The sequence below is a fragment of the Dryas octopetala genome, chromosome 2 (genome assembly GCF_963921425.1).
Source record: "Dryas octopetala chromosome 2, drDryOcto1.1, whole genome shotgun sequence".
Classification (NCBI taxonomy): domain Eukaryota; kingdom Viridiplantae; phylum Streptophyta; class Magnoliopsida; order Rosales; family Rosaceae; genus Dryas; species Dryas octopetala.
The window spans coordinates 18,544,156-18,562,928 of NC_141367.1; the positions used below are offsets into that span (position 1 = coordinate 18,544,156).

Here is an 18,773-nt window from a genome sequence, read left to right on the forward strand (position 1 = left end):
CGATCAGTGGCTTATCGTCACTGGTGAAGCCACTGATGACATGGACCTTGAACTTTCAGCCAAGATTAGTAGCATTTTTAGAATGGATGTTGCTGCAGCAAATGTTAATGTCAAGGTTGCTGCTACAACCAAGGTGACAGAACAGTGACTTGCAATGCAAGACATGGTGTTATGGTCTAATCTGAACTGAAGAGCTGAAGAGCAAGGAGGTTTTATAAGCCATAGCAACTATCAATTTCATAGAAAGAGACCAAAAGCAGGAATGCCAGTTTGGACATTCGAGTGTTGGTGGACAGGTTAATACAACGGGTGCTTCTGGGTTTATTGATTGAACTTTCAAATTCGCTTGAGTTCTTTTTTTCAATGAAATAATATTTTTCCTTTAGGAATTCGCTTCTAGGCTTTTGTATGACTTAGTAATGCTTGGATTTTGTTTCCAAGCTTTTTTCATTATAAATTTAAAAGGATCTTTACTAAATGGTCTAATATCTAGAAGAAAAATGCTTAGTTCCTTATGAGAAATTACAAACCAATCACAATTTGACATGTGTTCATTTCTTTTTTCCCCAATTAAATAGGTTGATCAACTACCAGCATCAATTACCGTTATTACTGTTCCTAAGAAAAAAAAAGTACGCAATTGATTGCTATGAAAAACAACAAAAGAGCACTCTGCTTGAACAAAAGTACAAAAGTACAAAACCCAACATTTATCATTTATGAAACCCTCTTACTAATAAAAAAATTTCCAGCACAATAATGTCTAAGAAATATGTTCTGTACATGAATGCTTACACAACTAACTGCAAATCATATTTTGGAAGATAGGTATACCATTCTGCAGCTGATACATATTTAACAGACCCTACACAAAATGTACAATTGAAGAAAATCTTTCTACATGACTGGAAACAGTGGTCCAGTCCCACCCTTTTTATCAGCGTTGGGGATGCTGGAGTAGCAATAGAGGTCATTGGACATTTCCCAGCTCCAGTCCTTCTTTCTGGACACTATCAACCTCGGCCATCTGTTTATCCTTACATAGTGTTCCCTGATTTGTCCATTTCCAATAATACTAGTCACAGTGCAATAACAGCATTCATGGCCGCCCCATACTTCGTCACCATGATCTGCAGTTTGGCTCCCATCAGGGTGGAAGTAGCGGCGCATGGGAGGGCCAATGCCCTTCCAATAAGGATCAAGATTTCGCCAGTATTCTGGTGCCGTCTGAGGGAAAAATACTTTTTTCAGATTCATTTGTCAAATCTACAAAAGAGAGGGTTAATTGGCTCATGCAAAGTGAGATTCATCAGTTGGCTATTACTGGACGTATATCTTAGATTTGTCGGGTTAACAATTGTTAGAAAACATGGAAAATTCGAATCTATTCATGACAGCGAACCATGATAACCAATTTGCAAATGATTAGAGCGTTATTAAGGTAGTAGAAACTTGCATGAGCCTTGTCCAAATACTTTGGAGGTAAAAAGGTAATGCAGCTTAGAAAGTTGTCTCCTCTGTCACAATGAAAATACAATAATTTGCCATCGGAGAGAGATTAATGGCAATAGTAGTATGAATTTTTTAATAAATCTGCAGGAAACTCTCCTCACTAACATAAAAGAGAAATAATGCCCTTTTCTCTTCAAAGTCCTTGAAACTTCTGTAAGGTAGCATGTAATAAAGATAGTTGAGAGTGAGCATACTTGAGCATCACACTTTCAAAATTTCCATAATGGACGCAATAACACAAAAAATTGATCCCTACATTAGTTACATACATGATTGGTCAAGCGTGCCATTAATAATAGTTGACACACTAAACACAAGGTGAGCATACCTTGTTAAAATGGAACTCCCAAACATGGTCACACAAATCATCCCTCACTATGCGTGCCTGACAAACAAAGACCAGACCAATTGGAAACTGCCCTCAAGAGACATTTTGGTGCGTACATGATCATGTGTGAATTTGTGTAAGAGTCTTAAGAGAGAGAGGGAGAGAGGGAGAGAGGGAGAGAATCTGCAGTTACTTACACGCTTGCCATCCACGACAGATAATGAATAAGCGGCCAACTTTGACAATCCTTGGATGTCCAACAAGCGAGGCATGTGTGCTTTCCCAAGCCACAACTCCTCATACTAAAGAAGTAAAAAGAAAAAAATAAAATCAGTATTCCTTATTGTGTCTACCCAGGAAAGAGTGGTATTGAGTGCAACATCTTCGTAAATGATGAAATCTAATTATGCAGCAAGCAGCATAAGCTGGCTTCTAGAGTGAAAATTGAGATGGCTAGGTTTTCATATTGACAAAGGCTTCGCCAGTTGCCAACCCTGTCTGGTTTGAGTAATTAAAATCTTAAAAAATAAATATTCAACATGACAGAAAAATATTAGAGAAGATGAAAGCAGCATATACTAGAGATAGACAAAAATCCTTAAACTATTATTCACTTCCTCAAAGCTGCTAGAAGCTCCCACTATCATTAGTAGGTGATTGTATAAAAATGCAGGACTAAATGTTAATTCTGCTCTTGCTCTGAGGTGTTTACCTTGTGTTCTAGACTTCTAAGTATCCTCACTTTTGGATTGTAAACTTGCAGCACTCTATATCTTTCATAACAATGCCTGCTTTTTGTTTAGAAATCAGAAAGCCGAAAGGCTGGTTTTAAAGGAGTTTTCAAAACCACATTCAAGTGCAAAAGTTGCACCATGAGAACCACTTACCAGTTACCACCTCAAACACTTCATAGGAGGCTCACTATTAGTTCTGTGGTCCTACGAGTCCTTTCCATACATCATAAAAAGACAACAAAAAACAAAAAAAAAAAAACTTTATAGAACCTAATAATATATTTCAGCCTCAGGCCCTCAGCCACTATAGAACCTCATGGTAATTCAATCGTTTAAACACTTTCTTGTATGCTGTATAGTGTAGGGGTGGCATTGGCCATTAAATTCACTCAGCCAACACAAATTTGTAGCACTATATTTGCTGACATGAAAAATATTCTTCTTGAACACAACATTCAAATACCTATTCACTTGACACACACAACCTTAATTAACTTAGAAAACAGCCCCAATATGTATTTAACCCGGAATATGCAAATTCAAGCAAGTGCCTTACGAAAATCTCCAAACATGTTGAGATTAATTATTTCTATGCAGTAACACAAATAATATGAATGTCACTACAAAACACAACTTGGCATAGCCTTATTTGTAACAAGATGGAACTCAATTCTTCACCTCCTTTTAAACACAGCCCAAAAAGATACACAATTGAAGTCATGCAAACTTCCCACTACAAATTAGAGTTAAAATTCATAAAGTACACGCAGGAATTAAGACTCCAAGAACCCCACTTGGTTACAGAACCAAAATTCAAACAGAAATCCCAATCAGGAGCAAAACAAGCAAAAAAGAAAAATCACAACCCAATTCTCAAATTTCCAAACCCAGTAACCATAGTGAAAGTCAAAGCCAAATTCGAAAGTAATAGCAAAAAAAGAAAAGATAATGAAGGTAGAGAGAGAAGGGACCTTGGAACTCCAAATGCTATCACTGAAAGCGACACCGTTCCAAGCATGAGAGACAAGGAGAGAGAGTGCTCCGCTGCGCGCGTCGAGGTTGCTCAGTATCATTAACATTATGTCCATACCAAAGACCTCCAATGGGTCCCTTAAGAGAACCTCTATTTCTTTACCTTCTTCTTCTTCTGGGTCTCTTTCTCTTTTCCTCTTCTTGCACTTCTTCATCTTCATTTCTGTGCGTGAGTGTGACTGTGAGAGAGAGAGAGAGAGAGAGAGAGAGAGAGAGAGAGAGAGGTGTAGTGTTGTTTTGGTAGACCGACAGCGTAGCGTATATGAGCCAGAAGGCAAGTGCCAATTGGAGCTCGAGTGCTCAATTTTTGGCCAACCGCAATGGGCAAGTTTGGCATTACAAATCGATTTGGATTTGCTTAACGTTTTGTTTCTTGTTTTTTTCTGTTTTCTTCCTATTGGTTAAATTGGTTAATCATTTATGGGGGTTTCGATTTTCTTCTTATAATAAATAGATAAAAGCCAAAAACTTGGGCCCCAAATTAAACTAGAAATGTTATAGAGAAAAAACAAAGGAGAATAATCCTGAAATATATATGAGTATGATCAAACTAAGTTGGATTTTCTTTTTGTTACATTGAATGATTGAAATAATGAACTCTAAATTTATTTTAATCTTAATTCATTCTCTTATTTACCCTTATCACTTGGCTAATTTTTAGATCTTTCTTTATTAGCACTATCCTTGCCTTAATTCAAAACTTAGCACTATCCTTGCCTTAATTCAAAACTTAGCACTATCCTTGCCTTAATTCAAAACTTTAAAGTCGTACAATAAAAAAGACAAGAATTACAAAGATCAAGAGGAAAATGTTAAAAAAAAAATGTAATCTTTGGGCAAGAGTTAAAATGACCATTATGAAAATGATATAAAATAATAATCACTTTTAAGTTATTGTAGAGTCTGTAGACTTCTGTGCCAGTCTTTGGGTTAATCAAAGTGGCAATTTGAAACCAATGCTCTCAAACAATATAAAAGGAAAAGGTGCATGACAAGCTATTTGAATTCAACCCTTTAGTTGTTTAATCAAAATTGTAAAGCTTATTGCCCAAGCCATTGAACCTACTGACAAATTCTTAATGATTTTCATTTTTCTATTTTGCTAAATTAACCACATGCATATATAAAAGTAATGAGTTAGTGAGTCAAACATATAGTTCAGAGATGGCTGGGGTGAAGCTACATGGAGTATGGGGTAGTCCATTTAGTTGGAGGGTGATATGGGCTCTGAAGCTGAAGGGCATACCATATGATTACATAGAGGAAGATCTTCACAAAAAAAGTGCCCAACTTCTGAAATACAATCCAGTCCACAAGAAGATCCCAGTGCTGGTTCATGGAGAAAACCCAGTTTGTGAGTCCATGATCATCATCGAATACATAGAAGAAACATGGCCACACTACCCCTTGCTGCCCACTGACCCTTATGAGAGAGCCATAGCTCGGTTCTGGGTTAAATTTGCTGAAGATAAGGTACATGTGCACATTCAACAACTATAGTATCCATAATTTTATATTGATTTACCTTTTGACCCTTCAATTAGATCAAAAATATTCCAACAATAAGGTGCTAAAAGTGTAACAGATGTTTATATATAGATCGACTATAAAAGAAGATGATCTCTTTATATACTAGTTTGATAGGTACGATATTTTGTTAAACTGTCAACAATTGATTTCTTATTTGGATGTATTGGTGGATCTATTGGCAAAAGGTCGGTTTTGAATTTTTTTTAGATATATAGGATCAGTACTAAGTATTAATCCTAAAAGCTTAAGTTATTAAGTGCTGAAATACATGAGTATTTATAATATCTAATTAAACATTTAGCTCATATATACATGGTCTGACAAAATAATATGCTAGATACCTTGGTAAGAGGTGATTATCCTCATTATTAATCCTATAACAATTACTTTCCTGATTCTAGTAGAGTCCTGCAGTTTATATGGTCTTCCAAACCACGGGCGAAAAACAAGAGAAGGCCAAGAAAGAGAGCTTGGAGGTGCTGAGAGCCATAGAAGAGCACGCGGGTACACTTGGAAAGAAGAAATTTTTTGGTGGAGACAACATTGGAATGGTGGATATAGCCTTTGGATGGATTGCTCATTGGCTTGGAGTCCTTGAAGATGTGATGGGGGTGAAGCTATTGGAAGCCCATGCATTTCCTCACTTGCAGGAATGGACTGACAACTTCAAACAAGTGCCTGCAATCAAAGACAATCTTCCTGACCGTGATAAAATGTTGGTCCTCTTTAAGCAGATTAGGGAAAACTTTCTGGCATCTCCATGATGTATACTTGTTTAAGAGATTAATCATGCGTACGTGCTTCAACTTGTGCTTTGGTTCCTTGTGGGTATTTTAGTTAAGTTTCCTACTTTTCTGGGGATCATGTCTTTTAATTTATGAATAAAGTTGGGAGAAAAAAGTTGGTAGAAATAGTAATTTCCTAATTTATGTTATATTACGTACATCTAAAACAAAAGTATCAAAATTTGAAAGTCATTGTACTTGAGCCATTGAAAAATGCCTGAAATCCTTAATTTTTACTTGGATCGAAATTTGTATGAGGCCAGTATGCTCAAACTCAGAGCCCAAACAGGCCGGATCTACGGATCATTCTTTACTAGCTAGCAGCATATGCCCCAATTTAAAAGTCATACAATAACGACAGAAAAAACAAAACAAAAAAGCCCATTCAACCTTAGTTGAATTTATTATTATTATTTTTGAACCTTGGTTGCATTGAAAATGTGACGCTTTGGCCAAGAGAAATAGCATCCACACTAAAATTGATTATTTCCACACTATTAAGCAATATTATGGACATTTGAGAAAGAAAATCTGAGTATATATTCTTCTATTTTTGATTGTTTTTCCATTTTTACTAGGCTCGCTCTATGTACCTCACCGATCATCATAACAATCATGGCTTCGTTTAGTAGAAATGGATTGCAGTTAATGGTGCTTTTGTTGTTGATAACCATATTTGGTGTAGATGGAAAAACACATGTTAGAATAACAAACGATTTGGGTAGACCCTTGACCCTTACCGTTCACTGCAAATCCAAAAATAATGATATTGGTGTTAAAAGTGCTTCCCCCTCATGGCTCCTTTGAATTCAGTTTTAACCCAAACCTTTTTTTCGAGAATACACAATTCTACTGCAGTTTTGTGTGGCCAGGTGCATTTCACTATTTCGATATGTATATTCAAGTGAGAGACGAACGAGAGTGTGGTCGCTGTTGGTGGAGTATACTACCAAATGGCCCATGCAGGTTTAACTGGGCGGACAACAAATATGACGTTTGTTTTCCGTGGAATAAATCTATTTTCTGAGATCACTTACTTGGTTCTCAACCAATTCATTATATTCGCTCTTGTTTTTATCTGAAATGAACAATGATCGAATTCATATCATCATGTATCAATTTACAATTTTGAACAGCTAATAATTAAGAGTTTGGTTGTTTTCTTTTTGTTTGGTAATTGAGCCCAAATAATAAGAGTTTGGTTGTTTCTTTTTTTGTTTGGTAATTGGTGATAAGAGTTTGAATATAATATGATCAAATTCAAATAATATATGATAGTTGTTGGAGGTAGATTTTGTTTTGCCGACATTGTAGTTCAATGATCTGATCATTTCATTAATACATTGATTCAATTGTAATAAAATAAGAGAGCAATTTTGCTCACCTCCTTTAACTCAGGTGTATGCTCACCTCCCATCTAAAATACTGCCGCGTGTTTAAAAAACTAACTATGAGTTAATCTATTGTATTTAATTATTTATGATGTTATAATGATGAGAGAGAAAAATAATTTGACAACTCCTTTCTTATTTTATCCTTATCTTTTATTACTCAACTTTTTTTTATCACCCGTTAATTTCTCTTTTCTCTTTTATTTAATTATTTCTAATAATTTTTACTTCTTTTATTTTTTTGCTCTTCTCCAGTACGCCTCTAGTATTCAAAAAATCACATCCATTTTTTTTGGGTCTTCTCATGTATACACATTTATCTATTTTTTTAATTAATTAAAAAATAAAAATATTCTAACAACACATTTGCAATTCGAACAAAAAACTCATTTGCAAAGTTTAATCAAAAATGTTGGCCAAACAAAAATCTAAAACAACTCATTTACATACATAGAAAATCCAATAAAAAAGTTACATGAGTTCAAAAAAAAAAAAAAAATTATGTCGTTGCAACTATTCTTCTCTCTTCAAATGCTGCAACACCTTAGATTGACCTAAGAATTTGTTTGATCTGAAAAGGTCATGTATGAGACAAGAAAGAAGAATTCTTAGGCAAAAAAAAAATGTGTTGTTGGATTATTTTTTTTAATTAATTAAAAAAGTAGATAAAAGGTATATACATGAGAAGACCCAAAAAAATTGGATGTGGTTTTTTGGGTACTAGAGGCATATTAGAAAAGAGCAAAAAAAAAAAGCAAAAATTATTAAATGCATGTGGTTTTTTAGATACTAGAGATGTACTGGAGAAGAGCAAAAAAACAAAAGAAGCAAAAATTATTAGAAATAATTAAATAAAAGAGAAAATAAAAATTAATAGGTAATAAAAAAGTGGAAAAAAGTTGAGTAATAAAAGATAAAGATAAAAGTAGAAAAGAGTTGTCAAATTATTTTTCTCTCTCATCATTATAACATCATAAATAATTAAATACAATAGATTAACTCATGGTTAGTTTTTTAAACACGTGGCAGTATTTTAGATGGGAGGTGAGCATACACCTGAGTTAAAGGAGGTGAGCAAAACTGTTCTCATAAAATAAACAGGTGAACAAATATTTTAAAGTCATACAATAACAAGTTAACAACGTACATATGAATTGATAAAAGGTAAAGAGGAAAATGTTAAAAAATGAGAATTTAACCTTGATTGAATTCTTAGCATTATGATATATTGAATTGAAAATTAATGTAATGTCTTGGACAAGACTAAATATACAATAATTAACAAGCATTAATGTTAAAGTTCTGTGTAATATATTTTGGGTTATCAAAGTAGCAATTTGATATTAATTAATGAACGTAAACTAATATAAAAAGAAGAGGTCAGGACAAGCTATTTTAATCGAAATTGTAAAGCTTACTGCCCAAGCCATTGAACCTAGCTACATGACAATTTTTAAATGATTATAAATGATTTAATTAGTGACGTCAAAGAAGTTCTTACACATTGTTTTCTCTCAGACAGGCATGGTTGAAGTACTGAAGCTACATGGGGTATGGGCAAGTCCATTTAGTTGCAGGGTGATATGGGCTCTGAAGCTGAAAGGCATACCATATGATTGCATAGAGGAAGATCTTGATCCCAACAAAAAAAGTGCTCAACTTCTGAAATACAACCCAGTCCACAAGAAGATCCCAGTTCTGGTTCATGGAGAAAACCCAATTTGTGAGTCCATGATCATCATCGAATACATAGAAGAAACATGGCCACATAACCCCTTGCTGCCCACTGACCCTTATGAGAGAGCCATGGTTCGGTTCTGGGTCAAATTTGCTGAAGATAAGGTACATAAGAACATTCAACAACAATAGCATATATCTATCAATTTTGTGTAGATTTACCTTTTGGCCTTTCAATTAAACCAAAAATGTTCCAACAATTAGGAGCAAAAAGTGAATATTTGTATGTATATATGCTAGGGAGATGTTCTCTTGCCAAATAATCTGATCTGTTAACGTCAAGTTGTCAATTTTTGTTTCAACCATTGTCAACTTGTCAATTTAAACCACTGATTAGGTGAATATATTTCTTATTTGTATATGTTGATTCTGACTTTTTTGAGGCATGGGGCAAAATAAGACCTTTTTTTTTTTTTTTTATAAACATTCATAGTTTCACAAGCCAAATTGTAGAAAATTAATATACAATTATTTTACATACTATGTTAAATTATTCAGCATCAGAAATTGATATCTTCCCACTGCTAAAGCACAATTATTATATATAACGTACATATATAGTTGTAGGGCTCACCAAATAGCCCAAGACCCAAAGCCCACCCGAAGCCCGATTTAGCCCGACATTTGGGCCGGGCCGGGCCGGCCTGAAAATTTTTTGGGTTGGGCTTGGGCCATCCCCTTGAAGCCCACGGCCCGCCCAAAGCCCGGCCCGCTCAAAGCCCGCCCAAAGCCCGGCCCAAAGCCTGGCTCGAAGCCCAAAGCCCAAAGCCCGTTTAATATCTTCAGTAAAAAAAAATATAGGATTTTGGCTATGTTCTGAATCGAACTTGAGACCTCATAGAACAAATTTCAACTCTCAACCAACTGAGCTAACTAATTTATTTGTCTAATTGGTGAATCATAACATATTTAATAGGTTTTTCGTTTGTTTATTCTAATAAATTATTAATATGTTTATTAAGTTATTATATAATTCTATAATGTTAGTAAATAGTAATAGTGTAAACTATACTATGTAATACCATAAATAATAAACTTTTAAAATTATATACAACATTACAAATTTACAACTATAATAAAACATAAATGTATATGTGCATATACAATTTTTATAATACAACTATAATTAAAGTTATTAAACTATGATTGAAGAGCTGAAGAGTTGAAGAGTATAATTCTAATAACTTTCTCGTTGAAACCTTATTGTTTTCATAATTGTGAAGACCACAACGTGATTTCAACAATCTGAACCGTTCATTTTCTATATTCATAGTCAAAGATCATCTTTACAAAAAATCAGCAAAATCGGAATTCATCTACCAATTCGATTATCATTAGAAAAACAACGATCGTTCATTAATTCGACCACCGTTACGTCACTTTTACATCTTCGATCGAGCTAATTTTTTGCATGAATTATTTTTGAGTGAGAAATTAAAATTTGAACGGTTCAGATCGTTAAAAACACAATTGCATCATTTGTTTATAAAACATATGTAATAAAATATATAATAAAGCATATATTACACATGTAATAAAATTAAAAAATCCAAACCCCATCCAAACCCCTAAGCCCAAACCCCAAAATACCCTAAACTAATAAAATATTAAACCCTAAAGATAAGTATATAAAGCTAGCTTACTCACTGTCTCACACTCTCACTGTAACCCTAAGTCTCTAACCCATCGCATTCGCCGCCTCCTTCAACATCAGACTCTCAGACTTCTCAGTGACTCTCAAACCCTCTCGGCCTCTCCTAGGGCTCACTCTCTCAGACTCTCAGTGACTCTTAGACCCTCTCCATCATCACCATCATCACTGATTCACCATCTCTAACCCTAACCCCATCGCATTCGCCGCCTCGTGACTCTCAGACCCTCTCGGCCTCTCCTAGGGCTTACTCTCTCAGACTCTCAGTGACTTTCAGACCCTCTCCATTATCACCATCATCACCGATTCACCATCTCTAACCCTAACCCCATCGCATTCGCCGCCTCCTTCAACATCAGACTCTCAGACCCTCTCGGCCTCTCCTAGGGCTCACTCTCTCAGACTCTCAGACCCCTTCCATCATCACCATCATCACCGATTCACCATCTCTAACCCTAACCCAGTAACCCCATCGCATTCGCCGCCTCCATCCCTCTCAAATCTCAATCCCTCTCACTCTCTTAGACTCTCAGTGACTAAGTCTCAGCCTCTCTCCATCATCACCATCATCACCGATTCACCATCTCGCCACCCCCAACTCCGATCGAACCCAGGCTACCCAGCAACCCAGCCTCTCTCCAGAAAGTAAGCCCAACCCACCAAACTCCGATCGATCGGACTCGATCCGATCAATTAATGATCAGATCGAGATCTGAGCTGCGATCGGATAGTTGATAGCACTATCGCTCAGACAGTCCGAGCACCACCGCAACGCCACCTTCGCACCAGCGACTCCGCCGCAAGCTCCCTGCCAGTTTGCCTCCCTTTGCGTGTAACTGTGTAAGTCATTTTCCCTTTGTGATTTCAGTTAATAAAAAAAAAACCATTTCTGTTTTTTCCTTTTAAAATCGCCAAACCATATGCAAAAAATTCATCACTGTTGTGTTTCACTAATTGTGTTTTTTTTCTGTTGTGTGTGTAGTTGTGGTGAAGATTAATAGCTTGTGGTGAAGCTGTCCTGTGTAGGAGTTGGCCTCTTGTGTTGGTGCTGGTGCTGCTGCTGTGTGAGTGGCAAATGGCAAATGCTGGTAGTGTAATTTGCTGAATTTCTGGTAGTGTTATTTGCTGAATTTCTGGTAGTGTTGTTTGCTGAATTTCTGGTAGTGTTATTTGCTGGTATTTTTTTGCTGGTAGTGTTATTTGCTGGTTATTTGTTGGTAGTTTTTTTTAGGATGTCTACTCACCCAGAGTCTAGTGTAATTGGAATCCATGAATCCATTGGTTCCCCCCCATCCACACCCCAATCTAATTCTATTCCTAAATCCAGTAGAAGTGAAGTGTGGAACTGGTTTGAAAAAGTTGTTGAAATTGAAAATGGTAAATCTGTTACAAAAGCAAAAATGTGCAATATGTGGAAAAAAATTAGATGACAGTTCTTCAAATGGTACTACTCATTTAGCTCGTCATTATAAGAAACATCTTGAAAGCCAAAATGTTAATATTGGTAATCAAATGCTTTTACAATCAAATGCTGCTGGTAATTTGTCAAATTTTGTTTATAAAGAGGAAAATGCTCGAAAAGAAGTTGTTGATTTTATAGTTAGGGCAGAATTACCTTTTACTTTCGTGGAAAAACATGATTTTAAAGGAATGATTCAAAGAGGCTTTACTCCACAATATAAAGGAATTTCTACCACAACTTGTAAAAGGGATGTTATGAAACTGTTTGTTGAAGGAAAATCTCAATTGCTGTCTTATTTTGAAAAATATGAAGGCATAATTTTTTTGACTTCTGATGTTTGGTCTTCTAGACAAAAAATTGGTTTTATGTCATTAATTGCTCACTTCATTGATGATGACTGGAATTTAAATAAAAGGATTATTTGTTTTAAAATGATTGAGTATCCACACAGTGGACAGTCACTTGCAACTCATATACATGAGGAACTCAACTCTTGGCGTATCCACAATAAAATTTTTTCAATTACACTAGATAATGCTTCAAATAATGATGTTGTTGCTGATTTGCTGCCTTTATATCTTATGATTGATGATGTGCCTAGACAAATGTTTCATGTGCGTTGTTGTGCTCATGTTATGAACCTGATTGTGCAAGATGGTTTGGCTATTTTAGGTCCTTCTATTGATAAAATTGTTGCAATTGTGCGTAGTTTGAATTCTTCAAATAAGAGACATGAAATTTGGAAAAAATGTTGTGTTGATGTTCGTTTGGATAAGAGAAACATAGACAATGATGTTCCTCATAGGTGGAATTCCACATATGCATTGTTAGAAGTAGCCATTCAATATAAAGCTGCCTTGCATAGATATGTTCAGACAATAAATCAATCAACTAGAAGTTCTACTTTACCGCTTCCATCTGAACATGATTGGCTTGTTGCTCAGTTTGTTTGTGGTTTTTTAAAGACTTTTGATTCTTCAACAAAAATATTATGTGGTGTGTATTATCCTACTTCTAGTCGTGTGCTGACTTGTTTGATTGATATTCATTGTGCATTTCAATCATATTCTAATATTGATGCATTTGAAACTGCTATGGTTGCCATGAAAAGTAAATTTGATAAATATTGGGCAACTTTTCCTAAATTGTTTTGTTTTGCTACTGTTATGGATCCTAGGTTCAAAATTTGGGCAATTGTGAGTGGTTAAATGTTATTGGTTGTGAGGAAGATGACATAAAGGTAAAGGTAGATGAAATTAAGTCTTCTCTGTTTAAATTGTATGACCATTACAAGTCTAATGTGCCTGCTGCATCATCACGAAACTCTACTGAAACCACAACTAATCTTCAAAGTACTGTTTCTGGTAGTACTAGTTCTTCCCCAACTTCTGTTCCTAACTTTCAAAACAGTGCTATGAGAGCCTTGAAAATGGCAAAGGTGCAATCCTCTATTTGTTGTACTTCTGATTTGCAATACTATCTTGATGCACCAGTTTTAGATGATGTTGATGAAACTGCATTTTCTGTTTTGGGATGGTGGAAATCACATAATACACAATGTCATGTGCTTTCCATCATGGCTCGTGATTTGCTAACTGTTCCAGCTTCAACTGTTGCATCCGAAGCTGCTTTTAGTGCAGGTGGTAGAGTGGTATCGGAGAAGAGGGCTAGCTTGAGTCCGAACACTATAGAAGCTCTAATCTGCGTCAAAGATTGGCGCTTAGCTGAGGCAAGAATGCAAGAGGCTGCTCAAGAGGAGGATTGGGCAGAGGATCTAATGAATATCAAGCTATCAAGACCTGAATTTGTTGAAGAAGAGACCCCTTCCCCTGCTGAATCAGCCACCTGATTTTATTTTGGTTTTGGTAACAAAACATTGGTTTGTAATTTGTAAACTCCATAAGGAGTTAAGCACCATAACTCATAACTGCATATTGTTACTTTTAGTATAATTAAATCAATATAATTTCAGTTTTGAGGGTTGTGTATGTGCCAACCTAGTTGGGATGTACATGTGAAATGCAAATGATAGATAGGTTGTGTAGGTGCCAACCTAGTTGGGATGTACACATTCTATAGTGATGCATTTCCCCCTCTATTTATAATTAAATTATATGTTGTTAACTTGTTAAATTGTGGCTTTGGGAGCTGACATTTCAAAATTTTGGCAAGCCCGATGGGTGGGCTTCGGATTTGTGTATTCAGGCCCAAGCCCAGCCCGACCCGGCCCGAAAGTCCTGTTGGGCACTTGTAATTCAAGCCCGAGCTCGGCCCGAGCCCGAAAGATTAGGGCTGGGCCAGCCCGGCCCGGCCCATTGCCAACCCCTATATAGTTGTTCTTGGATGTCATAATAAAAAAAAAAAAAAAAATTGGGCTCATTTTGAGGTGGGTCTGAGACTCTGATCGAGTCTCAGAAATGGTTACTTTTGGTGCCCTTGTTCAATATTGATCTTAGCTAGAAAAATAATATGTCAAATAGTTGGTAAGAGAACATTACTACTCCTCATAATAGATCCTAATTCTGGTAAGGCCTTGCAATTTGGATGGTCTTCCGTGTTGGCGTGAGACATTCAAGATGAAAGAGCCTTTAGTAGAGACAAAGGCAATTGAATCTAAGCATTCTACTTCTTCTAGTGATCACGGTTGTCCTGAACGCTCATCCGAACACTCAACTCCAGAAGGGGATGGTGAACAACATGCTCCTGAACCTATTATTTTTGGTAATGTCCATGATAATACAACTCCCTCTACTGAACCACTAGTACAATCACCTCCAGATGTGCTTCTTGAGGTACCTTATTCTTCTGATTTGTTTGATTCTGTGTCTAATTCTCCAAAATATCAACTTCCACCTCATAGTACTCGAGGTATTCCTCCTGTTATGTATGAATCTGATCCTAAAGCCAAAGTCAAATATCCAATTAATAATCATGTTTCATCCCATAGGTTATCCAAGTCATATGCATCTTATGTACATCAATTATCTTCTGCATCTATCCCTAGTAAATTGCAGAATGCTCTAGCAAATTCTAGGTAGACCAAAGCGATGACAGAGGAAATGGAAGCATTGGAGAAAAATGTAACTTGGGACTTGTTCTCCTACCAAAGGGAAAGAGAACCGTAGGATGTAGATGGGTATTTGCAGTGAAACATAGAGCAGATGGATCCATTGAAAGGTTCAAAGCTCGATTGGTTGCAAAAGGATACACCCAGTCTTATGGTGTTGACTATCAAGAGACTTTTGCACCAGTTGCCAAGCTGAATACAGTCAGAGTGCTTCTATCGTTAGTTGCCAATCAAAATTGGCCACTTCTCCAGTTTGATGTCAAAAATGCTTTCTTGCATGGAGACCTCACTGAAGAAGTATGTATGGATCCTCCTCCAGGTATATCAAAGTATTCAGACACAGGAATGGTGTGTAGACTGAAGAAGGCTCTATATGGATTGAAGCAGTCACCAAGGGCTTGGTTTGGCAGGTTCACCAAAGCTATGAGGAATTTTGGCTACAAACAAAGAAATTCATATCATACTTTGTTCTTGAAGAGAAGAAGGGGTAAAATCACTGCTTTGATTATCTATGTTGATGATATGGTGGTCACATGAGATGATCATGAGGAGATGTCTAGTTTACAGCAGTATTTAGCTTCTGAGTTTGAGATGAAGCAGCTTGGAGACTTGAAATATTTTCTTGGAATTGAAGTGGCTCGATCGAAGCATGGTATTTTTTTATCCCAACGAAAATATGTTCTGGATTTGTTATCTGAAACAGGGATGCTTGGGTGTAAACCAGCTGATACTCATATTGAACAGAACCACAAGCTATTTGAGTGTTTGAGTGCATCGTTTACTGACAAAGGGAGATACCAGAGGCTTGTAGGAAAATTGATTTATTTATCTCATACCAGACCTGATATTGCATATGCAGTAAGTGTGGTGAGTCAGTTCATGCATGACCCACGTAAACCCCACATAGATGCTGTAGAGCGGTTACTGAGATATTTGAAATCTGCTCCAAGCAAAGGTCTATTATTTTTTAATCATGGTCACCTGAAGGTTGAAGGATATACTGACGCTGATTGAGCAGGGTCGGCTGACAAGAGAAGGTCTACCTCAGGATACTTCACCTTTGTAGGTGGAAACCTTGTGACTTAGAGAAGTAAGAAGCAACCAGTAGTAGCAAGATCAAGTGCCGAAGCTGAGTATAGAGGTATGGCATTTGGGGTATATGAGTTGCTCTGGTTGAAAAACTTACTGAATGACTTGGGATTCAAACCAAGAATGGCAATGAATCTATACTGTGATAACAAGTCAGCCATTGATATTGCCCACAACCCTGTTTAACATGATCGAACAAAGCATGTGGAGATTGACAGACATTTTATCAAAGAAAAGCTTGAAGCAGGAATCATTAGCTTTCCATTTGTGAAGTCCGAAGACCAACTAGCAGATGTACTTACCAAAGCAGTGGCTAGCAGGGTATTTCTTGACTCACTTGTCAAGTTGGGCATGTGCGATATCCATGCGCTAACTTGAGGGGGAGTGTTGGCGTGAGTCAACTCTTTCAATTAATTACTGTAATTAATTGATAACAAGGTCAAACCTTGTAATTAGGTAGAGATATACGGGTGTAATTATGCATTGATTTGTTTCCTGTAATTGTGGCTTAGGCTCTGTACATATACCACTTTGTGGTGGCTATGAAAAATATCAGAAATATCTCAACAAACGTGTGTTTCATCATTTCGAACCACTGGAGAAGAACAAGAGAAGGCGAAGAAAGAAAGATTGGAGATGTTGAGAGCCATAGAAGAGCACGCGTGTACTCTTGGAAAGAAGAAATTTTTTGGAGGAGACAAGATTGGAATAGTGGACATAGCCTTTGGATGGATTGCTCATTGGTTTGGAGTCATTGAAGAAGTGGTTGGGGTGAAGCTATTTGAAGCCCATTCATTTCCTCACTTGCATGCATGGACTGAGAATTTCAAACAAGTGCCTGTAATCAAAGAAAACCTTCCCGATCGTCATAAAATGTTGGTCTTCTTCAAGCAGATCAGGGAAAACTTGCTGGCATCTCCTTGACACTAACTAGAGATGCCTATGTGCTTAGGACTTGTGAGGTTCAATGGTTTGTTTATGAGGTTGGATTGTTGGATAGGTGTCTGGTTTATGTCAGGCTGAAAACTGGTGAACACCTTCAACTTGGGGGTAAAATTAAAGGATTTGAATTCTCTATTATACTTAATTATTTTTAATATTGTTTCAATTTAAGTTATGTATTACAAAGTTGAGAGTTATAAATTCATGAATGTGACATCACACATTGAAGAAGTGTACGCTAACCTCCTAATTTGCTTACACCGATAATTTATAATACACCAGGTACTAAAATTAAAAGTAAAGTAAAAATAAGTAAAGCTGTATATGAATTTGAGTAAGAAGGGGGATTCTTATGGTTTCCTACATATCACACATATACCAATGAATTTTTTTTTTTTATGTGAGATTCAACTATATATTTACCTACTCACGGATTCATATTTGGTACCCCATAGCACAGAGGGTGAAATTTACCCTTGTGTCTCACACAACCAAGTCGCTCAGTTGCTCTAATATCGTTAATTAAAAAGGGTTGTTTACCTAGAAGATCAAAATGAGAAATCAGCAAGAATGCTGAACAACAGCCTTTTTTAAACTAAAAAATTAATGTGTTAGATTGAGCCCACTTGGTACCAAGTGGCCGGGCTCGAGGGCTCTATAATATAGGTTTAGATCCTAATGAAGTTGTGCAATTGAGGTATAACGCAAATATTGCGAACAAACCCTTTGGTCTTAACAAGCACTGTAGGGACCAAAGGTTAAAATTCCTAAATTGGCATACAAATGCCATATATATAGAGAAGTGCTCTAAACCTAATCAGTTAGCGAGATAATACGAAGCAAACATGGGCCCACCACATCACTAATTTCATAATCCGAACCATCAATTATTTAGGCCCTACTTCAAAGATCATCATTGCAAAAAATTAACTAAATCGAAAATCATGTAGTCATCTAATTGAGATCAAATAAATAGACGATCAGTATTTTCGATAAAAGCATAGAAATAGTTGTTATTATAATCAAATGGCTAAATGACTTCTGATTTTGGAGATTTTTTACAGGAATGATCTTTGAAGTAGAGCCTAAAAATTAAATGGTTCGGATTTTGAGATTACATTGTGCAGTGGGCCCAACAGAGTGGTTAGCTTTGTATTAACTTACTAACTAGTTAGTTTTAGAGCATTTTTGTATATATGTATATATATATGGCTTATTATTTAGTTTGTGTCCTGAAAGTATTTTGAATTCTCACATCACCCCCTGATATTTATTTTGTTTCACGTTACCCGCTGATGTTATATCTCGTGTCTCACATCACCCCTTGATGTTTGTTTTGTCACACGTTACCCCCTGATGTTATATCTCGTGTCTCCTGGTTTCGTCAAGTCCGTCAATATCAACTGTTAGAAGTGCTGATGTTGCATCCATGTGTGCATAAAAATTAATTAAATATTATTTTTAAAATTAGAGTATTTTTAAAAATTAAAATAAAATTCAAAATTAAAGAAAC

General features: G+C 36.2%; 3 protein-coding genes across 3 annotated transcripts; 2 read left to right on the plus strand and 1 right to left on the minus strand.

Moving 5' to 3' along the window:
- Window positions 1-695: 695 nt before the first annotated feature.
- LOC147293696 (uncharacterized) lies at window positions 696-3,824 on the minus strand. Its single transcript, XM_086234106.1, has 4 exons — window positions 3,546-3,824; window positions 2,038-2,142; window positions 1,841-1,897; window positions 696-1,227 (listed from the first exon to the last, which is right to left on the minus strand). Exons 1-4 carry the CDS (start codon window positions 3,765-3,767, stop codon window positions 898-900), a joined length of 714 nt encoding a protein of 237 aa, XP_086090232.1. The 5' UTR covers window positions 3,768-3,824; the 3' UTR covers window positions 696-897.
- Window positions 3,825-4,770: 946 nt separating this feature from the next.
- LOC147293697 (glutathione transferase GST 23-like) lies at window positions 4,771-5,900 on the plus strand. Its single transcript, XM_086233512.1, has 2 exons — window positions 4,771-5,079; window positions 5,541-5,900. Exons 1-2 carry the CDS (start codon window positions 4,771-4,773, stop codon window positions 5,898-5,900), a joined length of 669 nt encoding a protein of 222 aa, XP_086089638.1.
- Window positions 5,901-15,781: 9,881 nt separating this feature from the next.
- Window positions 15,782-17,242, plus strand: LOC147293698 (putative glutathione S-transferase). The gene is made up of 2 exons (XM_086231114.1): window positions 15,782-16,184; window positions 16,875-17,242. Exons 1-2 carry the CDS (start codon window positions 15,782-15,784, stop codon window positions 17,240-17,242), a joined length of 771 nt encoding a protein of 256 aa, XP_086087240.1.
- Window positions 17,243-18,773: the final 1,531 nt, after the last annotated feature.